The sequence below is a fragment of the Camelina sativa genome, chromosome 6 (assembly GCF_000633955.1).
Source record: "Camelina sativa cultivar DH55 chromosome 6, Cs, whole genome shotgun sequence".
Classification (NCBI taxonomy): domain Eukaryota; kingdom Viridiplantae; phylum Streptophyta; class Magnoliopsida; order Brassicales; family Brassicaceae; genus Camelina; species Camelina sativa.
This window is the reverse complement of record NC_025690.1, coordinates 18,610,626-18,627,528: the sequence shown is the minus strand read 5'-3', so window position 1 is coordinate 18,627,528 and position 16,903 is coordinate 18,610,626. Positions and strand designations below refer to the sequence as shown.

Genomic DNA, 16,903 nt, shown 5'->3' with positions numbered 1-16,903 from the left:
AATTTCTCCTACACTACTTTGTGAAGTTGAGGATGACTTTTTTGGTATAGGATATGCGTGCGTAGATGCTGCAGTCGCTGAAGTATTTGTTCATCATTGTTTTGCATCATCCACATTGCTTTCATCACATTGATACTGTAACTTGTCAAGCTTATTTCTTTATCACATCCACTGTGTAGGCTGCATGGGTTGCAGGGCAGTACGCCCATATCAATTTCTCAGACCAGAGCAATTTTTCCAAGGCACTGCATTGTGTTATCTCCGGAATGCGTGATCCAGAACTTCCTGTTCGGGTGGATTCAGTTTTTGCTTTGCGATCATTTATTGAAGCCTCCAAAAGTACGTATCGGCAAAAATATGTTTCTGTTTTTCTTATGATTTCCCTGCCTTTCAGACTCTCTTTGTATTTAACATCGTCTTCCCTGCAGATCTAGATGAGATCCGCCCAGTTCTGCCGCAGCTTCTCGATGGTACACTTTACAATGATTTTACTGATATATATATATATATATATATATATTTCCATTTTAAGTCTAATATTACATTAAACCCGACCAAATCTTAACCAACTAATAATTGGAATGGACTTGTGCTGTGCAGAATTTTTCAAGCTAATGAATGAAGTTGAAAATGAAGACCTTGCTTTTACTTTAGAGACTATTGTGTATAAGTTTGGAGAGGAGATTTCTCCTTATGCTTTGGGTTTGTGCCAGAATTTGGTAAGATGATATCTGTAGTTTCCCCATTTTGAGTGTTATATTACTTTTGGCACTATTATACCTTGTTCATGATAATAAATTCCAGGCCAGTGCATTTTGGAGGTGTATCGACACTGACAACGGTGAGGATGAAACTGATGATGCTGGTGCATTGGCTGCAGTGGGATGTCTCCGTGCCATCAGTACAATTCTTGAATCTATCAGTAGTCTCCCTCATCTCTATGGTCAGATTGAACCACATTTGCTGCCAATAATGCGGAAAATGCTGACAACTGATGGTCAAGGTATGTATAATGTTGTAGAAATTCCATATATCTGGAGTTATTAGTCATTTGTTGGGTTCCTTTGAATGATGTATATTGAATGCATTGGGATTTATGTCATTTGTGCTTGTTTTAAAACATGGTGCTTCATTCATATAGTTTTTTATGGCCAGATGTGTTTGAAGAGGTTCTGGAGATCGTCTCATATATTACTACTTTTTCACCTACGATATCATTGGATATGTGGAGCTTATGGCCTTTAATGATGGAAGCACTCGTGGATTGGGCTATTGACTTCTTCCCAAGTATGAAACTTGCAGTCTTTTTTTGCCGTTTCTGTTATCATAAAATTCTCTCAGTTTTCATATTTACATTCCTTTTTGCTTAAACGTTCTTTTGAATATTATTAGATATATTGGTCCCGCTGCACAACTACATATCCAGGGGGACTGGGCATTATCTCACTTGCAATGAACCAAATTACCAGCAAAGTCTCTGGAGTGTGATCTCTGTGGTAAGCTCATTATCTGATACTTACTCATTTAAATAAAACTGTAGATGGCCTCATCCATTTTCCCTCCCACTGTACACATACTTATATCGGTTAACTTGATAATTCTTTCTCATGGCAGCTTATGGCGAATAAAAATATTGATGACAGTGACCTTGAGCCAGCTCCGAAGCTATTAGGGTTAGTGCTTCAGACTTGCAAGGGGCAGGTGGATCAATGGGTGGAGCCCTACCTGAGAATCACACTAGATCGGCTACGAGGTGCCGAGAAATCTTCCTTCAAGTGTCTTCTGATTGAAGTGGTAAGCAAAATGGCCGCTGTTAAACTGTGCTTCATAAAGTCATTAGCTGCAAATTGTTAGCTGTTTCACTGAGTTAAGCTATGTGTTTTATTTCCTGATTGGCAATAATTGCTGAAATGTATCTCTGTGATACCCTTGTGCAGATTGCAAATGCCTTTTACTACAATACCCCTTTGGCACTTGGCATACTGCAACGATTTGGTATCGCAACAGAAATTTTTACTATATGGTTCCAAATGCTGCAAGAAAAGAAGAAGAGTGGTGGATATGCTAACTTCAAGAGGTGGGTGAATCTAATCTTTTTAAACCTATATCTCTCTTCTCTTTACATTTCTTTCAAGACATAAATAATCTTCCTTGCTTTACATGCAGAGAGCATGATAAGAAAGTTTGCATATTGGGGTTGACATCACTTTTCAGTCTTCCTGCTGGTCAATTGCCGGTAGAGGTCTTGCCACATGTATTCAGGGCTCTGCTCGAGCTTTTAGTGGCATACAAGGATCAGCTTGCTGGTCAGTGCCTTCTACTATCTCTCAATTTCTAATCACTGACCCTCGCTGATATTCCTATTTGAACATTTATGACAGAAGCTGCAAAGGCAGAAGAGGAGGAAGAAGAGGAAGATGGTGATGACGACGACATGGATGAATTCCAGACAGATGATGAAGATGAGGAAGGCGATGACGAAAATCCAGATGAAACTGATGGAAGTAAACTCCACAAGTTAGCAGCACAGGTCTGTCTTCTTTGACTTAAACTAATCCTCTAAATGATCTCATGAAAGGTGCAATGTGTTTGTCGTAGTAGCTCACTAAGTTTGCTTCTTTTGTGTATTATCATCAGGCAAAGGACTTCCGCTCTTACAGCGACGATGATGACTTTTCAGATGATGATTTTAGCGACGATGAGGAATTAGACTCTCCAATTGATGAAGTCGATCCATTCGTACTATTCATGGATGCAGTCGCAGGTATAAGAGGAATTGATATTATATGATCTTTTTGCCATGTATATTTGACATTATTATTTAAATAATCTTTTTGTTTTATATATATAGCAATGCAAGTATCGGACTCGCCCAGGTTCCAGAGCCTTACCCAGACACTAGACACGCACTACCATGGACTCGCAAGCACTATAGCTCAGCACACGGAGCAGAGAAGAGCCGAGATTCTAAAGGAGAAACTTGAGAAGCAATCTTCTGCAACAGTTGCTTCCTGAGTTCTCCACGGCTCAGTGCCTTGAAAAAGCCAATCGTTACTCTCTCATTTTGGCTGCATTTTTTTTAGTAAGCCTCTTTATCCTCAAAAGATAAAGAGAGGCTTATCAGAGGTGAGTCAGGTCGACTCTCATTAGTCAAGTCGTGTCTTAAGAGAGACCAATCTCTGCCATCTCCAGTTTTGCATTCTATATCGCCATCATCAATTTTTTTTATTGTTGTTTTTAATCTTCCAAAAGACCAAAACAAAAGACAAAACCCATTCCGGGTTCTTTTTTAGTTTATCTTTATTTCAGATAGAACAGAGAACCCTTTGGGAGGTTTTTATGTTCTCCGATTGGGATTGGAGGCATTACATATATCAAAAAAAAAAAAGCACATAGTTTTTTAATTTTTTTTACTTATTATTTATGTTTGTCACATTTACTTAGCTTTATTGTTTGATTTGAGTCGTTCTTAAAACTATGTTCATCTACAGCCATTGCTAATGAAGCTCTGTCTATCACTGTATTTTTTTTTAAATTGATTTTTGATTGTAATAAACGGTCAATTTTGATTTGTTAAATCTAAATAAGCTAAATTATAATCAAAAATATGTTCATTATGATTTATGCTTTCGCAGGAAAAAACAAAAAAAAACGACAAAGTGGTCAATGTTATAGTAAGGTACTATTTACAACTTTTCTTTGTCAACTTGTTTTATGATTTCATTTGATTTAAGTNTTTTTTTTTTTTTTTTTTTTTTTTAATCTTCCAAAAGACCAAAACAAAAGACAAAACCCATTCCGGGTTCTTTTTTTTTCTTTTTTTTTTTATCTTTATTTCAGATAGAACAGAGAACCTTAGGGAGGTTTTATGTTCTCCGATTGGGATTGGAGGCATTACATATATCAAAAAAAAAAAGCACATAGTTTTTTTAAATTTTTTACTTATTATTTATGTTTGTCACATTTACTTAGCTTTATTGTTTGATTTGAGTCGTTCTTAAAACTCTGTTCATCTGCAGCCATTGCCAATGAAGCTCTGTCTATCACTGTATTCTTTTTTTAATTGATTTTTGATTGTAATAAACGGTCAATTTTGATTTGTTAAATCTAAATAAGCTAAATTATAACCAAAATTTTGTTCATTATAATTTATGCTTTTGCAGGAAAAAAAAAAAAAAAAACGAAAAAGTGGTCAATGTTATATGATAATGCGGGCTTGATTAGTAATTACGTTACCAGATCCCTTTTTGAAATGTTTGTGTTTCTGTCTACAGTTTCATGATTGGCTATACGTAAAATGATGTACTGCATAAATTTTATTTTAATTAATGCTCCAAGTCAACAGATCAGTAATATCAGTGATTCAATATCATACTCGATGATTTCAATTTTCGGATTTTTTTTTTGTTTCGCCTAAATTTTTGGTGGGTTTTTCAAATTTAGAAAGTTTTGTATAGTAAGTTACTATTTAGAACTTTTCTTCGTCAACTTGTTTTATGATTTCATTTGATTAAGTGCATCAAATTCAGTGTAGTGTTTATGACAAATTGACCACAATGATATATTTTCCATATGATTAAGGGAGGAAAAAAAAAAAGATAAAAACTTAAATGACTGAAGATGAATTAATGATGCTATCTTTATTTTGTACGGTGTCGATGAATTTTTTATTATTTTTTTTTGTCATCTGGGTTTTCCATTCATATAAAAAAGGATTACAAGTAATAACTTTGTAGTCTAATCAAAAGTTACTAAAGGAAAGTGATCACACAGAATCAATTTATCTCTCCAAAAAATAGGTTCTAAACACTTTAGCTTAAAGGGAGACAGAAACCAAAAATTAAAAAGAGGAAGAAAGTCTCTCATGTTCAAAGAGTTCCTGTAACCAGCCTGGAAAGCCAGTGGCTACATATGATTGTAACAAGGCATAATTTGGAACACTCTGAGCAATGAGAGAAGCTCCTCTGTTTTCAGATGGCTTCTCTAGTTGTACTCTCCAGTCTTGAATTGTAGTTAGTTGCAGCAACATTTCTGCTTGTTGATGAGCAAAGGAGGGTCATGCTTTGGGTCTTAAGATCACCCCTACAAGCGCAGCTGATTCAAAAGCAAAAATGACTTTCGTAATCTTGTGACTTATCATGCTTTGAACCGTCCAAAGAAAGCCTTGCAATTCTGCTTCATCTTTAACCAAAAATCCCATTTGAACTTTTCTGCTATGAATAAGCACCCTACCAAACTCATCTCTCAGAACCCAGGATGCACCTGATATCTTGTTCTTTTGAGCTCTAGAGATGCCAATGTTACACTTTAACCAACCTGGCGGAGGTGGTTTCCAATGTGAAGTTTGGTTACGATCCTCAGCTTCTTCCGCCTCGTCGCTTGCAAGGTCAACATGTTGAGATATACTCCACTGCTCTGCATCCTCTCTAATTTTTGAAATTGTATCAACAGGATCAAACATTTTTGCTTCAAAGAAGAATGAATTTCTATTCTTCCAGAGCCGCCAGAGAATTCAAGGGAAGAGCCTTCTGATTTCAATGGGTATATCTGGGTTCTTTGACGATGTTTACAGATAATGGAAATTTGAGTGTACTGATAACTCATCAAAACCATATGGAGGATAGGGATAACCTGTTAGAGCCCACACCTGCCTTACTAGCGTACATGTGAATAGGACGTGATTGATTGATTCTCCTTTATTGCCACAAATTTGACATCTGGAATCCAGCTTAATTCCTTTTTTTGATATCAAGTCCGATACAGGAAGAGCATCACTAACTACTCTCCACAGGAACGCTTTGATCTTGGGGACTGTTTGAAGAGACCAAACCTTGTTCTTAATGCCATTGAGGGAGGGTTGCATCTCTGCTTCCTGAAGAAGGGCCGGATTTTTCAAAGTACTAGCAAGCCAATATCCGGATTTGACAGTGTAATCCCCACTCTTTGTGTGTTCCCAGCACCAGAAATCCTCTTTGCTAATCACCGGTTTCTGCTTTTTGATACAACAAATATCATTGGGAAAGAAAAGAGTATCCAAGATTTCATTGTTCCAAGATCTTGTCTGTTGAATGATCAGCTCAGAAACTCTTAACGTCCAATCAAAAAAGATATTTTTCCGGTAAGGTGCTCTCCAAACGTGGTCAAAAATCCAAGGATCCATCCATACTCTGACCGAATAACCATTGCCAATCTTCTTCTTCAAACCTTTGACAAGGAAATCTCTGCCATGAAGAATACTGCACCAGCCAAAGGAAGGTCTAACTCCAATTCCTGCTTCCAAAAAATCAGCATCTTTGCAGTAACGACTCTTAATCACCTGAGCAAAAAGACAGTTAGGTTCTTGCAGGATTCTCCAGGCTTGTTTAGCAAGAAGAGCTTGATTAAAGTCTTCCAAATCCTTGAATCCAAGACCTCCATTCTCTTTGGATAAACAAATTTTTCCCAACTCACCCAGTGGATTTTCCTTCTATGCTCCACTGCATTCCACCAAAAATCTGACATAGCACTAGTGAGATTGGTGATAGTGGTTTTCGGCAATTTGAAGCAGGACATGACATAGACCGGTGTCGCCATAGCAACAGCCTTGAGGAGAATTTCTTTGCCACCAAGAGACAGGGATCGAGCAAACCAGCCTGAGAATCTGGATTTAAGTCTTTCCTTCATATAATCCAGGAGTTGGATCTTTGAGCCACTAAAACATTCACGGAGACCCAAGTAGGTTCCTGCCCCACCCTCTGCAAAGATGTCTAAAAGCTCTTGGATATCCTTTTTCTTATCTTCCTCCACTTTATCTCCAAATGTTATCGAAGACTTTATAACATTCACCCTCTGTCCTGTTGCATCTCCATATACTTTTAGAATGTTCTTTAAAGCTTCACATTGAGGTAGCTCAGCTTTGCACAGAAACAAACTGTCGTCTGCGAATAGAAGATGATGAACTGATGGACCTTCTGAAGAGAATTGAATCCCATTGATGATACCTTGTGCTTCAGCTTTGTTCATTAGGTGTGTAAGCCCCTCTGTACATAACACGAAAAGAAACGGGGACAAGGGATCCCCCTGTCGCAAACCTTTTTCGGTTTGATCAGACCAAAAGGTTGATCATTGATCAAAACCGTGTAGGAGACCGTCGTTACACACCTCATAATCCAACTGACCCATATTGACCTGAAACCCAGAACACTCAACAACAATTCTAAGTAGTTCCACTCCACTCTGTCAAAAGCCTTTGACATGTCTGATTTAATTGCCATGAACTCATTTGAGATAATTTTATCTGTTTTCAAGGAATGGACTAACTCATGAGCAATTAAGATATTGTCAGAGATCAGCCTATCAGGCACAAAGGCTGTCTGATTTGGGGAGACAATCTCATTCAAAAAAGGTTTAAGCCTCTTGATGATGATCTTAGAGATTATCTTGTAAAGAACTGAACGTAAGCTTATAGGACGAAGATCTGACATATGCTCATGGTTCTCCTTTTTTTGGCAGCAAACAAATCTGGGTGTAATTCCATTCCTCAGGGAATACACCGGAGATGAAGAAGGCCTGAACCTCAGATGTTACTTGAGCTCCAATAATAGACCAATACTCTTGGAAGAAGAACCCCGTGAACCCATCAGCTCCCGGTGCACTTTGAATGTTTGATACCAAAAACAGCTTCTTTCACCTCCTCCACAGTAACAGACCAACAAAGATGTTCATTCATCGAGGCTTAGACTCTTGGCTGAAAATCTTGGAAGATTTCTTGAAAAGAATCAGGATTCGTGGAGGAGAAAAGAACTTGAAAGTAATTAGTTGCCACTGAACCTTTTGATGCTTCTGATTTCTGAGCATTACCATTGATGTCAATCAGTCTTTCAAGTCTAATCTTCCTTCTATTCACTTTGACTGAAGCGTGAAAATACTTTGTATTTTTATCACCCGATCTTGACCACTTTTCTTGAGACTTTTGCTTCAAGTAGATCTCTTCCTCTCGATAAGCTTTACACAGATTTTTCTTCAAAGTTCTCAGTCTAAAAGTGTTTGGAGATCCCGAAGACTGTTCCAACTCTAGACTATGTTGAAGTTGAGAGATTTCTTATAGAGCATTTGTGTTGTTCTCCTTTTTCCATCTGCTAAGAGCTTTTCTACAACTGATCAATCTTTCCGAGACCACACCGTTCCTGCGAAGATTTGTTGCATTCCACGCAATAGAAATTGCTTGTTTGACGTGTGGTTTATTGAAACATCTCTTGTCAAACCGGAAATTGCCTCTGTATGGTTCCTTTACTGAGGAAAGTTTGACTAAAACTTGTTTATGATCAGATCCTCTCTTTTCCATAAAGGTTTGATTTGAGATGGGAAATCTTTTGAACCATTTTTTGTTTCCAAAGCATCTATCTAGCTTACTTTGAATCCAAGATGTTCCTCTCTTACCTCTCCAAGTGAACCCATTACCATAGCTAGAAAAGCTCAGCCATCTAGCAGTTGCTGAGCATGTTCTTGAAAGGTAAGAATGACGAATCCCCCCTCAAAGGACCACCAAGTTTCTCACCATTGTGTAAAATGTCATTAAAGTCTCCCATCATGCACCAAGCTTCTTTCCGATGAATACCGATTCTTGAAAGTCTTTCCCACACTTTGGCTCTATCACTGACCATCGAGTCTCCATATACGCAAGTGACAAAATATTCAACTGAACCAAACTGAACATGGAAATCGATCATATTCTTATCAAAAAACTTCATATCTAATGTGACTCCTTCCTTGGTAAACAGAGGCAGACCACCACTTAAACCGACTGGATTTACGGTAAAAACTCTTGCATAATCCAACCAGCATTGCAGATCAACAACTACATTAATATTATTTTTTGTTTCCATCAAGAACAGGATCTCCGGAAAATGTTCTTTACGCATTTCCTTGAGACGAGGAATCGTCAGATCATGAGGCCACCCCAAGCCCTGACAATTCCAGCTGATCATGCTCATTACCACTTGGACTGCCCCTCCTTTGGGGCTGCCTCTTGGGTTTTGCGCTTAGCGTCTTTTGATGTAGATTTAGCTTCATCCGCAGCTTTTCTCTTAGAGGAGTTATACACTAGTAGTTCTTTATCTCCTCCCGTACTTTGATCTACTTCTTTCTTGCGCTGAGCTTTATATGGTCTTCATCTTTGTTTTAGCTTTTTCAAAATAGTCCCGGAACAACCGGCTTCAGAGAGACCCGCATTGAAACCCGTTGGACCATCCTGATAGAACAAAGAAGAACCATAAAGCCCAGAACACACCCCACCATCCGACTGCACTTCTCTGATACCTGGTTCCTTACGTGTGCCCTCACTGCCGCTCATCATGTGATGTCCTTTTCCACTAGCCTCATAATGAACTTGATCGCTTGGATAACCAAAGACAAAACCCTTCTGCTTGTTAACATCGGGGGACAATATAGGTGGATTCTCCAATCTGAGAACTAATCTTGCCGCCACAGGATCATGTTTCAAAGCATCAAGAGATGAGTTGATCTTTTACACAGTATGAAATTTCAAGTGGAATGACTTTCATATTGTGTAAAAGTAAACTTTTACACATATACTATACGTTGTTAGTATGAGTGTCGTCTTTTTATTTATTTTCTTTGCCAATATGGCTAGAAACTTTTAAGATTTTTATTGAGCTCTTTTTTTTTCTGCCTTTATTAAATTTGAAATGTATATGAAACAGTGGACTAATGACTTTTCGTTTCTGTTAAACGAATTATAACAAAAGCGTTAGGTGCCAATGACACTTCTAAAACCTTCATTTTCGTGCTTTATGCAAACGAATCAAATCAATCAATTTCTATCCCTTAATCGAATTCATTAGTCTGCATTCATTTCTAAACCTTTTTTTTTCTACTTTTATTAATTTGATAACCAAACTTCAACTTAACAACGGAAAAGAATTCGAAGACAACCGACAGACTGACATATTATTATTATTATTATTACGAGGTTAATAGATCGAGAATATGACCAATTCCTTGAAAGTGATTCTAACATTAATTTTTGCAGTTAACCTAATTGATTTAAAGAAAATTCGAGTAGTAAATACGACGACGCTATATATGTTTTATTTATTTGTTTTTTTGTTTGTAGTATTTTAAGTATATTATTATAAAGATCAATTACGTATCCTTTAACAAAAAAAGAAAGAAGAAGAAGATCAATTACAGCAACATACAGAGCATGATAATCATAAGATTTATAACCCATAACAGATCAGTGATTTTTCATACTGTATCATATTTAACGATTACTTTTCAGTTTTCAGCTTATTCTTCGATCTAATTTTTACGAATAACTTACAGAAAAAGGAAAGATATTTCCCTTTGAGAGGAAAGATGAATAAAAATGTTATTTTTTTTATAACAAAACTTATATAAAGGGCAAGAAAACGTATACCTAGCTAGTTTTTTTGCCCTAGTTTAATCAACAACTAGTATTGAGCTAGGTAATAATTGACGTTCCCAAGATACTGATAGACCATATATCCTTTTCTTTATCTTTGGCCTTTTTGGCGAAAAACTTATGGACTGTATTGATTTATCACAGACCCACAACCGGAAATTGTATAGTTATGGATATATAAAAATAATTTCTAATGCCGTCTAATCTTTTCTAATCTTAATTATTTTATGTAGATTGTGCATTATATATTAATCTTATATTTACTTAATCATGTTGATGCGAGTTTGATCGTTAAAGTAGTAACACAAAACAATACTAATTAATAATACAAATCATTATATTGCATGTGATGATCGTTTATGATAATAGATAATATATATGCATTTATGTTGTGTATAGAAATAACATCTTCTTACAAAATCATTATATAGTATCAAAAACTTATAATCATAAAAAGATTTATGTTGAATATCAGGAGATTACATATTAAAACAAAACTCATGTGAATATGCATTACGTATTCTGAGGTAATGGTGTTTTTGTGTGCGTGTTTTCTAACTAACGACTTAGAACTTTAGAGGAGATGAAGTCAACACGCATATATCTCCAAAATAAGTCAATTCTTTGGCTTCATCATACAACCAACGTCTTAATATTGGGTCCATTTTTATTTGTGTCAATGTATATAACCCTCACGATCTTGTCTCTGTTTCAAAACTTAATTCATATTTTAATTTCCTAATGATCGGATTTTCCATAACGATATAGAGATAAATATTGAAATATATAGACTAAAGTTGCGATGTGAATACGAAACGGTCATTGATCGTGATCAATACAAGAAAAAAAAAAGGATTTTGATAAATCAATGACAACAGAGAGCATCAATGCGTTTAGTCTTTAGTGGCATGCATGTTTTCCAGCTCAGATTTCAACTCAAAGACAAAGACATCTTCATGGCCCAAGTGGTAGACTTCTTGTTTCGCTAATCTTCCTGATCATATTATTTTCCTTTCTTTTTGTGTTTACGTGTGTGTCTATATTCCTATAAATATGAACGGAATATGTTTTCTTTATTCTCCCATGAAAAGTTAAACGAAGATTCTATCTTCTAGTTTTTTGGTAGTACTACAAATTTAAGGATCAGAACTGATACTATAGACTATAGAGGTCACCTAAAAGCAAACCCACCCACTTTGTTCCGTCCATTCTGCAGTGTACTTCAAAATTATTTATTTTCTGTTAGTTGAATATGTTCGTACGGAGTATTACAATTGTATTTTTTAGATATATATATTAATTTTGTAATGTTTGATATATGTACTCAACCTATGGTACTCGATCGTCCCTATATATATAGTGAACATTTGTAAAAATGTAAATTAAGATACATGATTAGCCTTTATTTTGTATCGATCCTCTGGTGACCAACATTTACTATTATCAAACCTTATATATATATATATATATATATAGTGTATATTTTTATAATCTCTGTAGGTTTAACATATCTTGTTTCAGTATGATCAGTTATCGAGCATATGATCTAACCCTAAATCAATATGAAATATATGTAAAACTGTGCCTAGCTAGCTACACTCTTTAATTATATATATACTATTATGATGATCTCTTGACTATCCGATCTTCATTAACATATTCAAATTAATGATACATTTTTCTACGTAGATCTATAGACATTAATACAGTTAAATGGACAAAATCCGTAAACCTTTTTTAGTGTGTGAGTGGAGGTTTTTGACACGAATTTTAAAATTAAACATGTGATAACTAGGAGTACAATGCAAATTCTAATACACTAATTGAGAGTCGACAAGTTCTCTTTAGATAATTGAAATGTAGTTGAGGCTTTAATTAATTTGTTTCCGGCGGGACTAAGTTGTTGGGTATTATACTGACGACGACGACGGACTGAGAACTATATAGGGTCTTGATATCGATCTCATTAATTATAAATTTTACACATCCATGTGCGTTTGGTGGAATCATTTATCCATGTAGATATCATGCGATATTTGTCTTGAATTTCTCTATGATATTTAGGTATTTAAATTTGAATTTTAGTTTTGTTGTCAATATCTGTTTCACATGCATTATCACATCCTTTTTTCTTTTCCTTTTTTTGAATTACTAAAAAAATCCTAACTCCAATCTGTTTTATTACATTATCACTTTCTGATTTGAACATCAACAAAAAAAAAGGTTTGGTTTCATTTTACTTTACATCAACAAAAAAAATTTACAACCTAATATTACCCATTAGCTCAATTAAAAGAGAAATATATACTAAATGTGAATCGTTTCTTCACGGAAATATATGAAACTTCTTTTCGAAAATATTTGCTAGCACATCAAATATTTAGTAGCTAGATTGCTACAGTCTGACAACATCTAAAGCACGACTAGTTAAAGGTTTCTGCTTTCGTCTAAGAAGAGTTTGCATTAAAATCATTACATGCTTAGAAGAATATTGGGGCCCATTCATAAAATCATTTAAAAAGTTGTTCTAACATTACATCTCATGCAATTTTTTTTTGGCAACCCCATCCTATATAAATGTCAATATTCGCAATCATGTTAATATATATATATATATAAATATATATATATATATATATAATTAATTTTGTTTTGAAAAACAAAACAAACCATTTAAACAACTTTTTATATAAAATATACTTCGGATATATGATCCTCATTATACACAGTCTTGCCATTTTAATTTTCTCGCAAGGAGTTACGCTTTACTTCAATATTTTTTCAGGCATTTTTATTTTGATTGGTTAAATTTAAGTGGGAACCAGCTTATTTTTTTTTTTTTCTTTTCATTATCTTCTTTTTCGCTATTTGTGAAATCAAGTCATAACCGTAGAAAACATAAGCTGAGAGCCTGAGACCAAACCAATAAACATAGCGGTCAACGAAACACTCCTTTTATCACAAACAACATAAGATCAGATCCAACACGCATATTAACAAACGCTGTATCAAATCAATTTATTTCTTTTGAAAACACATCTAGGAAATAGAAATGCAAATGATTCATGATTGCGAACATTGCGCGCTACTATACGATTTACGTTTTAGATGTCATGAGAATTGAAGTATACTTTTAAAACTAAAACACTTACTTATTGTCGTTTAATAATTTCACAAATTTAAAGTAATTATACACAACAATCTGTAAATTGTTATCTATCGAAAAACAGAAGGGTTATTGATAATGAATCATTGTAAACCAATTAAAATTAATGATAAGAAACAAAACGAATCGGCCTTTCAAAAAGCCATCAATTATTACCGGACAGGAAGGGATGATGGCTGTCTTATATGCAAAAAAGGCAAAATTGGATTATTCTTTTATAGGTTTCCATATTTTAGTTTCCTTCTTGATTTTGCTAGTATATATATAACTGGTTAAAACTTTAAAGAGTCATGCAGTAATAACGAAATAAATAAAAATCTGAAAAGATCAAACACATACAAAATAGCCTAATATCTTGCCAACAACCTTTATATACTGCGTTTACGTAGCATCGTGATACGATAGAATATAATTACAACCAAAGACGGAAATGACGGATGAATATTTGATAATAGAAAACTGACTTTTGAAAAATTACTCGTGTGAAGTGTGAACAATAACGGTATATGATCATATTCAAACTATGATTGAAAAACATTGACAGTTTTTTTTCTACCGTTTAAATAACCACATATATAATATTACTCACACATATATAATACCGAATATGAATTCATGCTATGGCACAAGATTATCACTAATACAAGTATACAACCAATATGTTTACGATACTCGATCAAATGTAATCTTCTTTATATATGAAGAAAGATTAACTTAAGTTTATATTATCTGGTGCATTAAAACCTTAAAACCACAAGTAAAATTAACTGCTATACATATATGGTTATACATCAACATTACAGACAAACTTTTATTGCGCCACTCTAATTATAAACAAATTTATTTAAAAATACTTAAGAAGAAGAGGTAAGAAATCTAATGATCATTTGAATAACTTTATCATTTGATTTATATATATATATATATAGATATATGTAATAATATTAATCTAAAGACATCTTATTTACAGCTTAACTCTTACCGGATTTTTTCCACTCAGAAATTTCTTCTAACTCGATATATCAAAACGGGCTACAAATAAATAAAAAGTCTCATCCCAACCTCTGGAACTGGAAATTATGAATTTGGTCCCCTTCCTTTTCAAAAGGTTCTTCTTAGTACTAGTTTTATTTCTTTATTTTTTTGCTTGTTTATTTTTTAAAAGAACTAGTAGTAGTAGTTTATTATGAAACTATATATAGATTAGCAAGCACATAACACTTCTTCTCTACTACACACGAATCATTAATTAACATTGCACATAAATCACAATGGCAACTACATTATTCTCGTTNTTTTTTTTTTTTTCCTATGGCAGCCGCTATGGGGGATGGATTCATAGCTCGGGACATAACATTCGTGAACAGTGCGGGACCAAACGCAGAACAAGCTGTGGCATTACGGGTAGGATCAGACAGGTCCGTGGTATACAGATGCTCAATAGATGGGTACCAAGACTCACTGNTGATCGATCCTGTCAACGACTGCCTTGAGCTGCTTGACGACACACTCGACATGCTGTCTCGCATCGTTGACGTCAAGAGTAAAGATCAGGTCAACGATGATGTCCACACATGGCTAAGTGCGGCCTTGACTAATCAAGAGACCTGTAAGCAAAGCCTCAGCGAGAAATCTAGCTTCAACAAAGACGGAGTCGCGATGGATTCCTTCGCAAGAAAGCTCACCGGTTCACTGACCACTTCCCTAGACATGTTCGTGTCCGATAAACGGAAAACTTCTTCTTCGTCTGGTGTAGTTGGTGGTCGGAAACTGTTGTCGGATCATGATTTTCCGACGTGGGTTTCTTCGTCGGACCGGAAGCTTTTAGAAGCTACGGTAGAAGAGCTGAGACCTCACGCGGTGGTGGCAGCCGACGGAAGCGGGACACACATGAGCATAGCCGAAGCCTTGGCGTCTTTGGCGGAGGGAAGTGGCAGAAGCGTGATCCATTTAGCAGCCGGAACTTATAAAGAGAATCTCAATATTCCGAGCAAACAGAAGAACGTTATGTTGGTTGGTGACGGGAAGGGCAAAACAGTAATCGTCGGTAGCAGAAGTAACAGAGGTGGCTGGAATACTTACCAATCCGCTACTGTCGGTGAGATTTTCACTAAAATAAATTAATCATAGAATTAAAAATGTCTTAATCAAGAACCTAATGGTTGTCCGAGAAAGAAAAATCAAGACGTTTAAAAAATCTATGTACGTAACTATAGTCTTTTTCATGTCGTACTTTAGGTCAAATTCTCATGGAAATATTTACTATATTCTCTAAATCCCGGACATGTTAAACTAATGTTTTTTCTTAACATGTAAAGGAGATTTAGAGAACGTTATATTTTATATTTATGATATTTTTTTATGTTGAAGTTTAAGGTTTATTTTTGGGCAACCTAACAGTTGTATATAAAAAACTTGCATCGAGTACTTAGGTTGTGTGTTCTTGTTCTTTTATTTACTTTTCCTTACTTTAGGTTCCTAATTTTTTTTTTTTTTTTTTTCCTATGGCAGCCGCTATGGGGGATGGATTCATAGCTCGGGACATAACATTCGTGAACAGTGCGGGACCAAACGCAGAACAAGCTGTGGCATTACGGGTAGGATCAGACAGGTCCGTGGTATACAGATGCTCAATAGATGGGTACCAAGACTCACTGTACACACTCTCCAAACGACAATTCTATAGAGAAACCGACATTACCGGCACCGTGGATTTCATCTTCGGAAACTCCGCAGTCGTTTTCCAAAGCTGCAACCTCGTATCTCGGAAAGGCTCGTCAGAACAAAACTACGTAACGGCCCAGGGCCGGTCCGACCCGAATCAGAATACGGGAATATCTATCCATAATTGCAGAATCACCGGTTCGATCGGGACTTATTTGGGTCGTCCATGGAAAGAGTATTCTAGGACAGTTGTGATGCAATCGTTTTTGGACGGTTCGATTCACCCTTCGGGTTGGTCTCCTTGGTCCAGTAGCTTCGCTTTGAAGACTCTTTATTACGGAGAATTTGGGAACTCGGGTCCTGGATCATCGGTANGTACTTTAGGTCAAATTCTCATGGAAATATTTACTATATTCTCTAAATCCCGGACATGTTAAACTAATGTTTTTTCTTAACATGTAAAGGAGATTTAGAGAACGTTATATTTTATATTTATGATATTTTTTTATGTTGAAGTTTAAGGTTTATTTTTGGGCAACCTAACAGTTGTATATAAAAAACTTGCATCGAGTACTTAGGTTGTGTGTTCTTGTTCTTTTATTTACTTTTCCTTACTTTAGGTTCCTAATTTTTTTTTTTTTTTTTTT

At 35.5% G+C, this 16,903-nt stretch overlaps 1 protein-coding gene and 1 pseudogene across 1 annotated transcript; both read left to right on the top strand.

Moving 5' to 3' along the window:
* Window positions 1-3,404, top strand: part of LOC104792180 — a 13,404-nt pseudogene extending 10,000 nt beyond the window's left edge.
* LOC104699225 (probable pectinesterase/pectinesterase inhibitor 35) lies at window positions 14,916-16,729 on the top strand. The gene is made up of 3 exons (XM_019246395.1): window positions 14,916-15,690; window positions 16,104-16,627; window positions 16,721-16,729. Exons 1-3 carry the CDS (start codon window positions 14,916-14,918, stop codon window positions 16,727-16,729), a joined length of 1,308 nt encoding a protein of 435 aa, XP_019101940.1.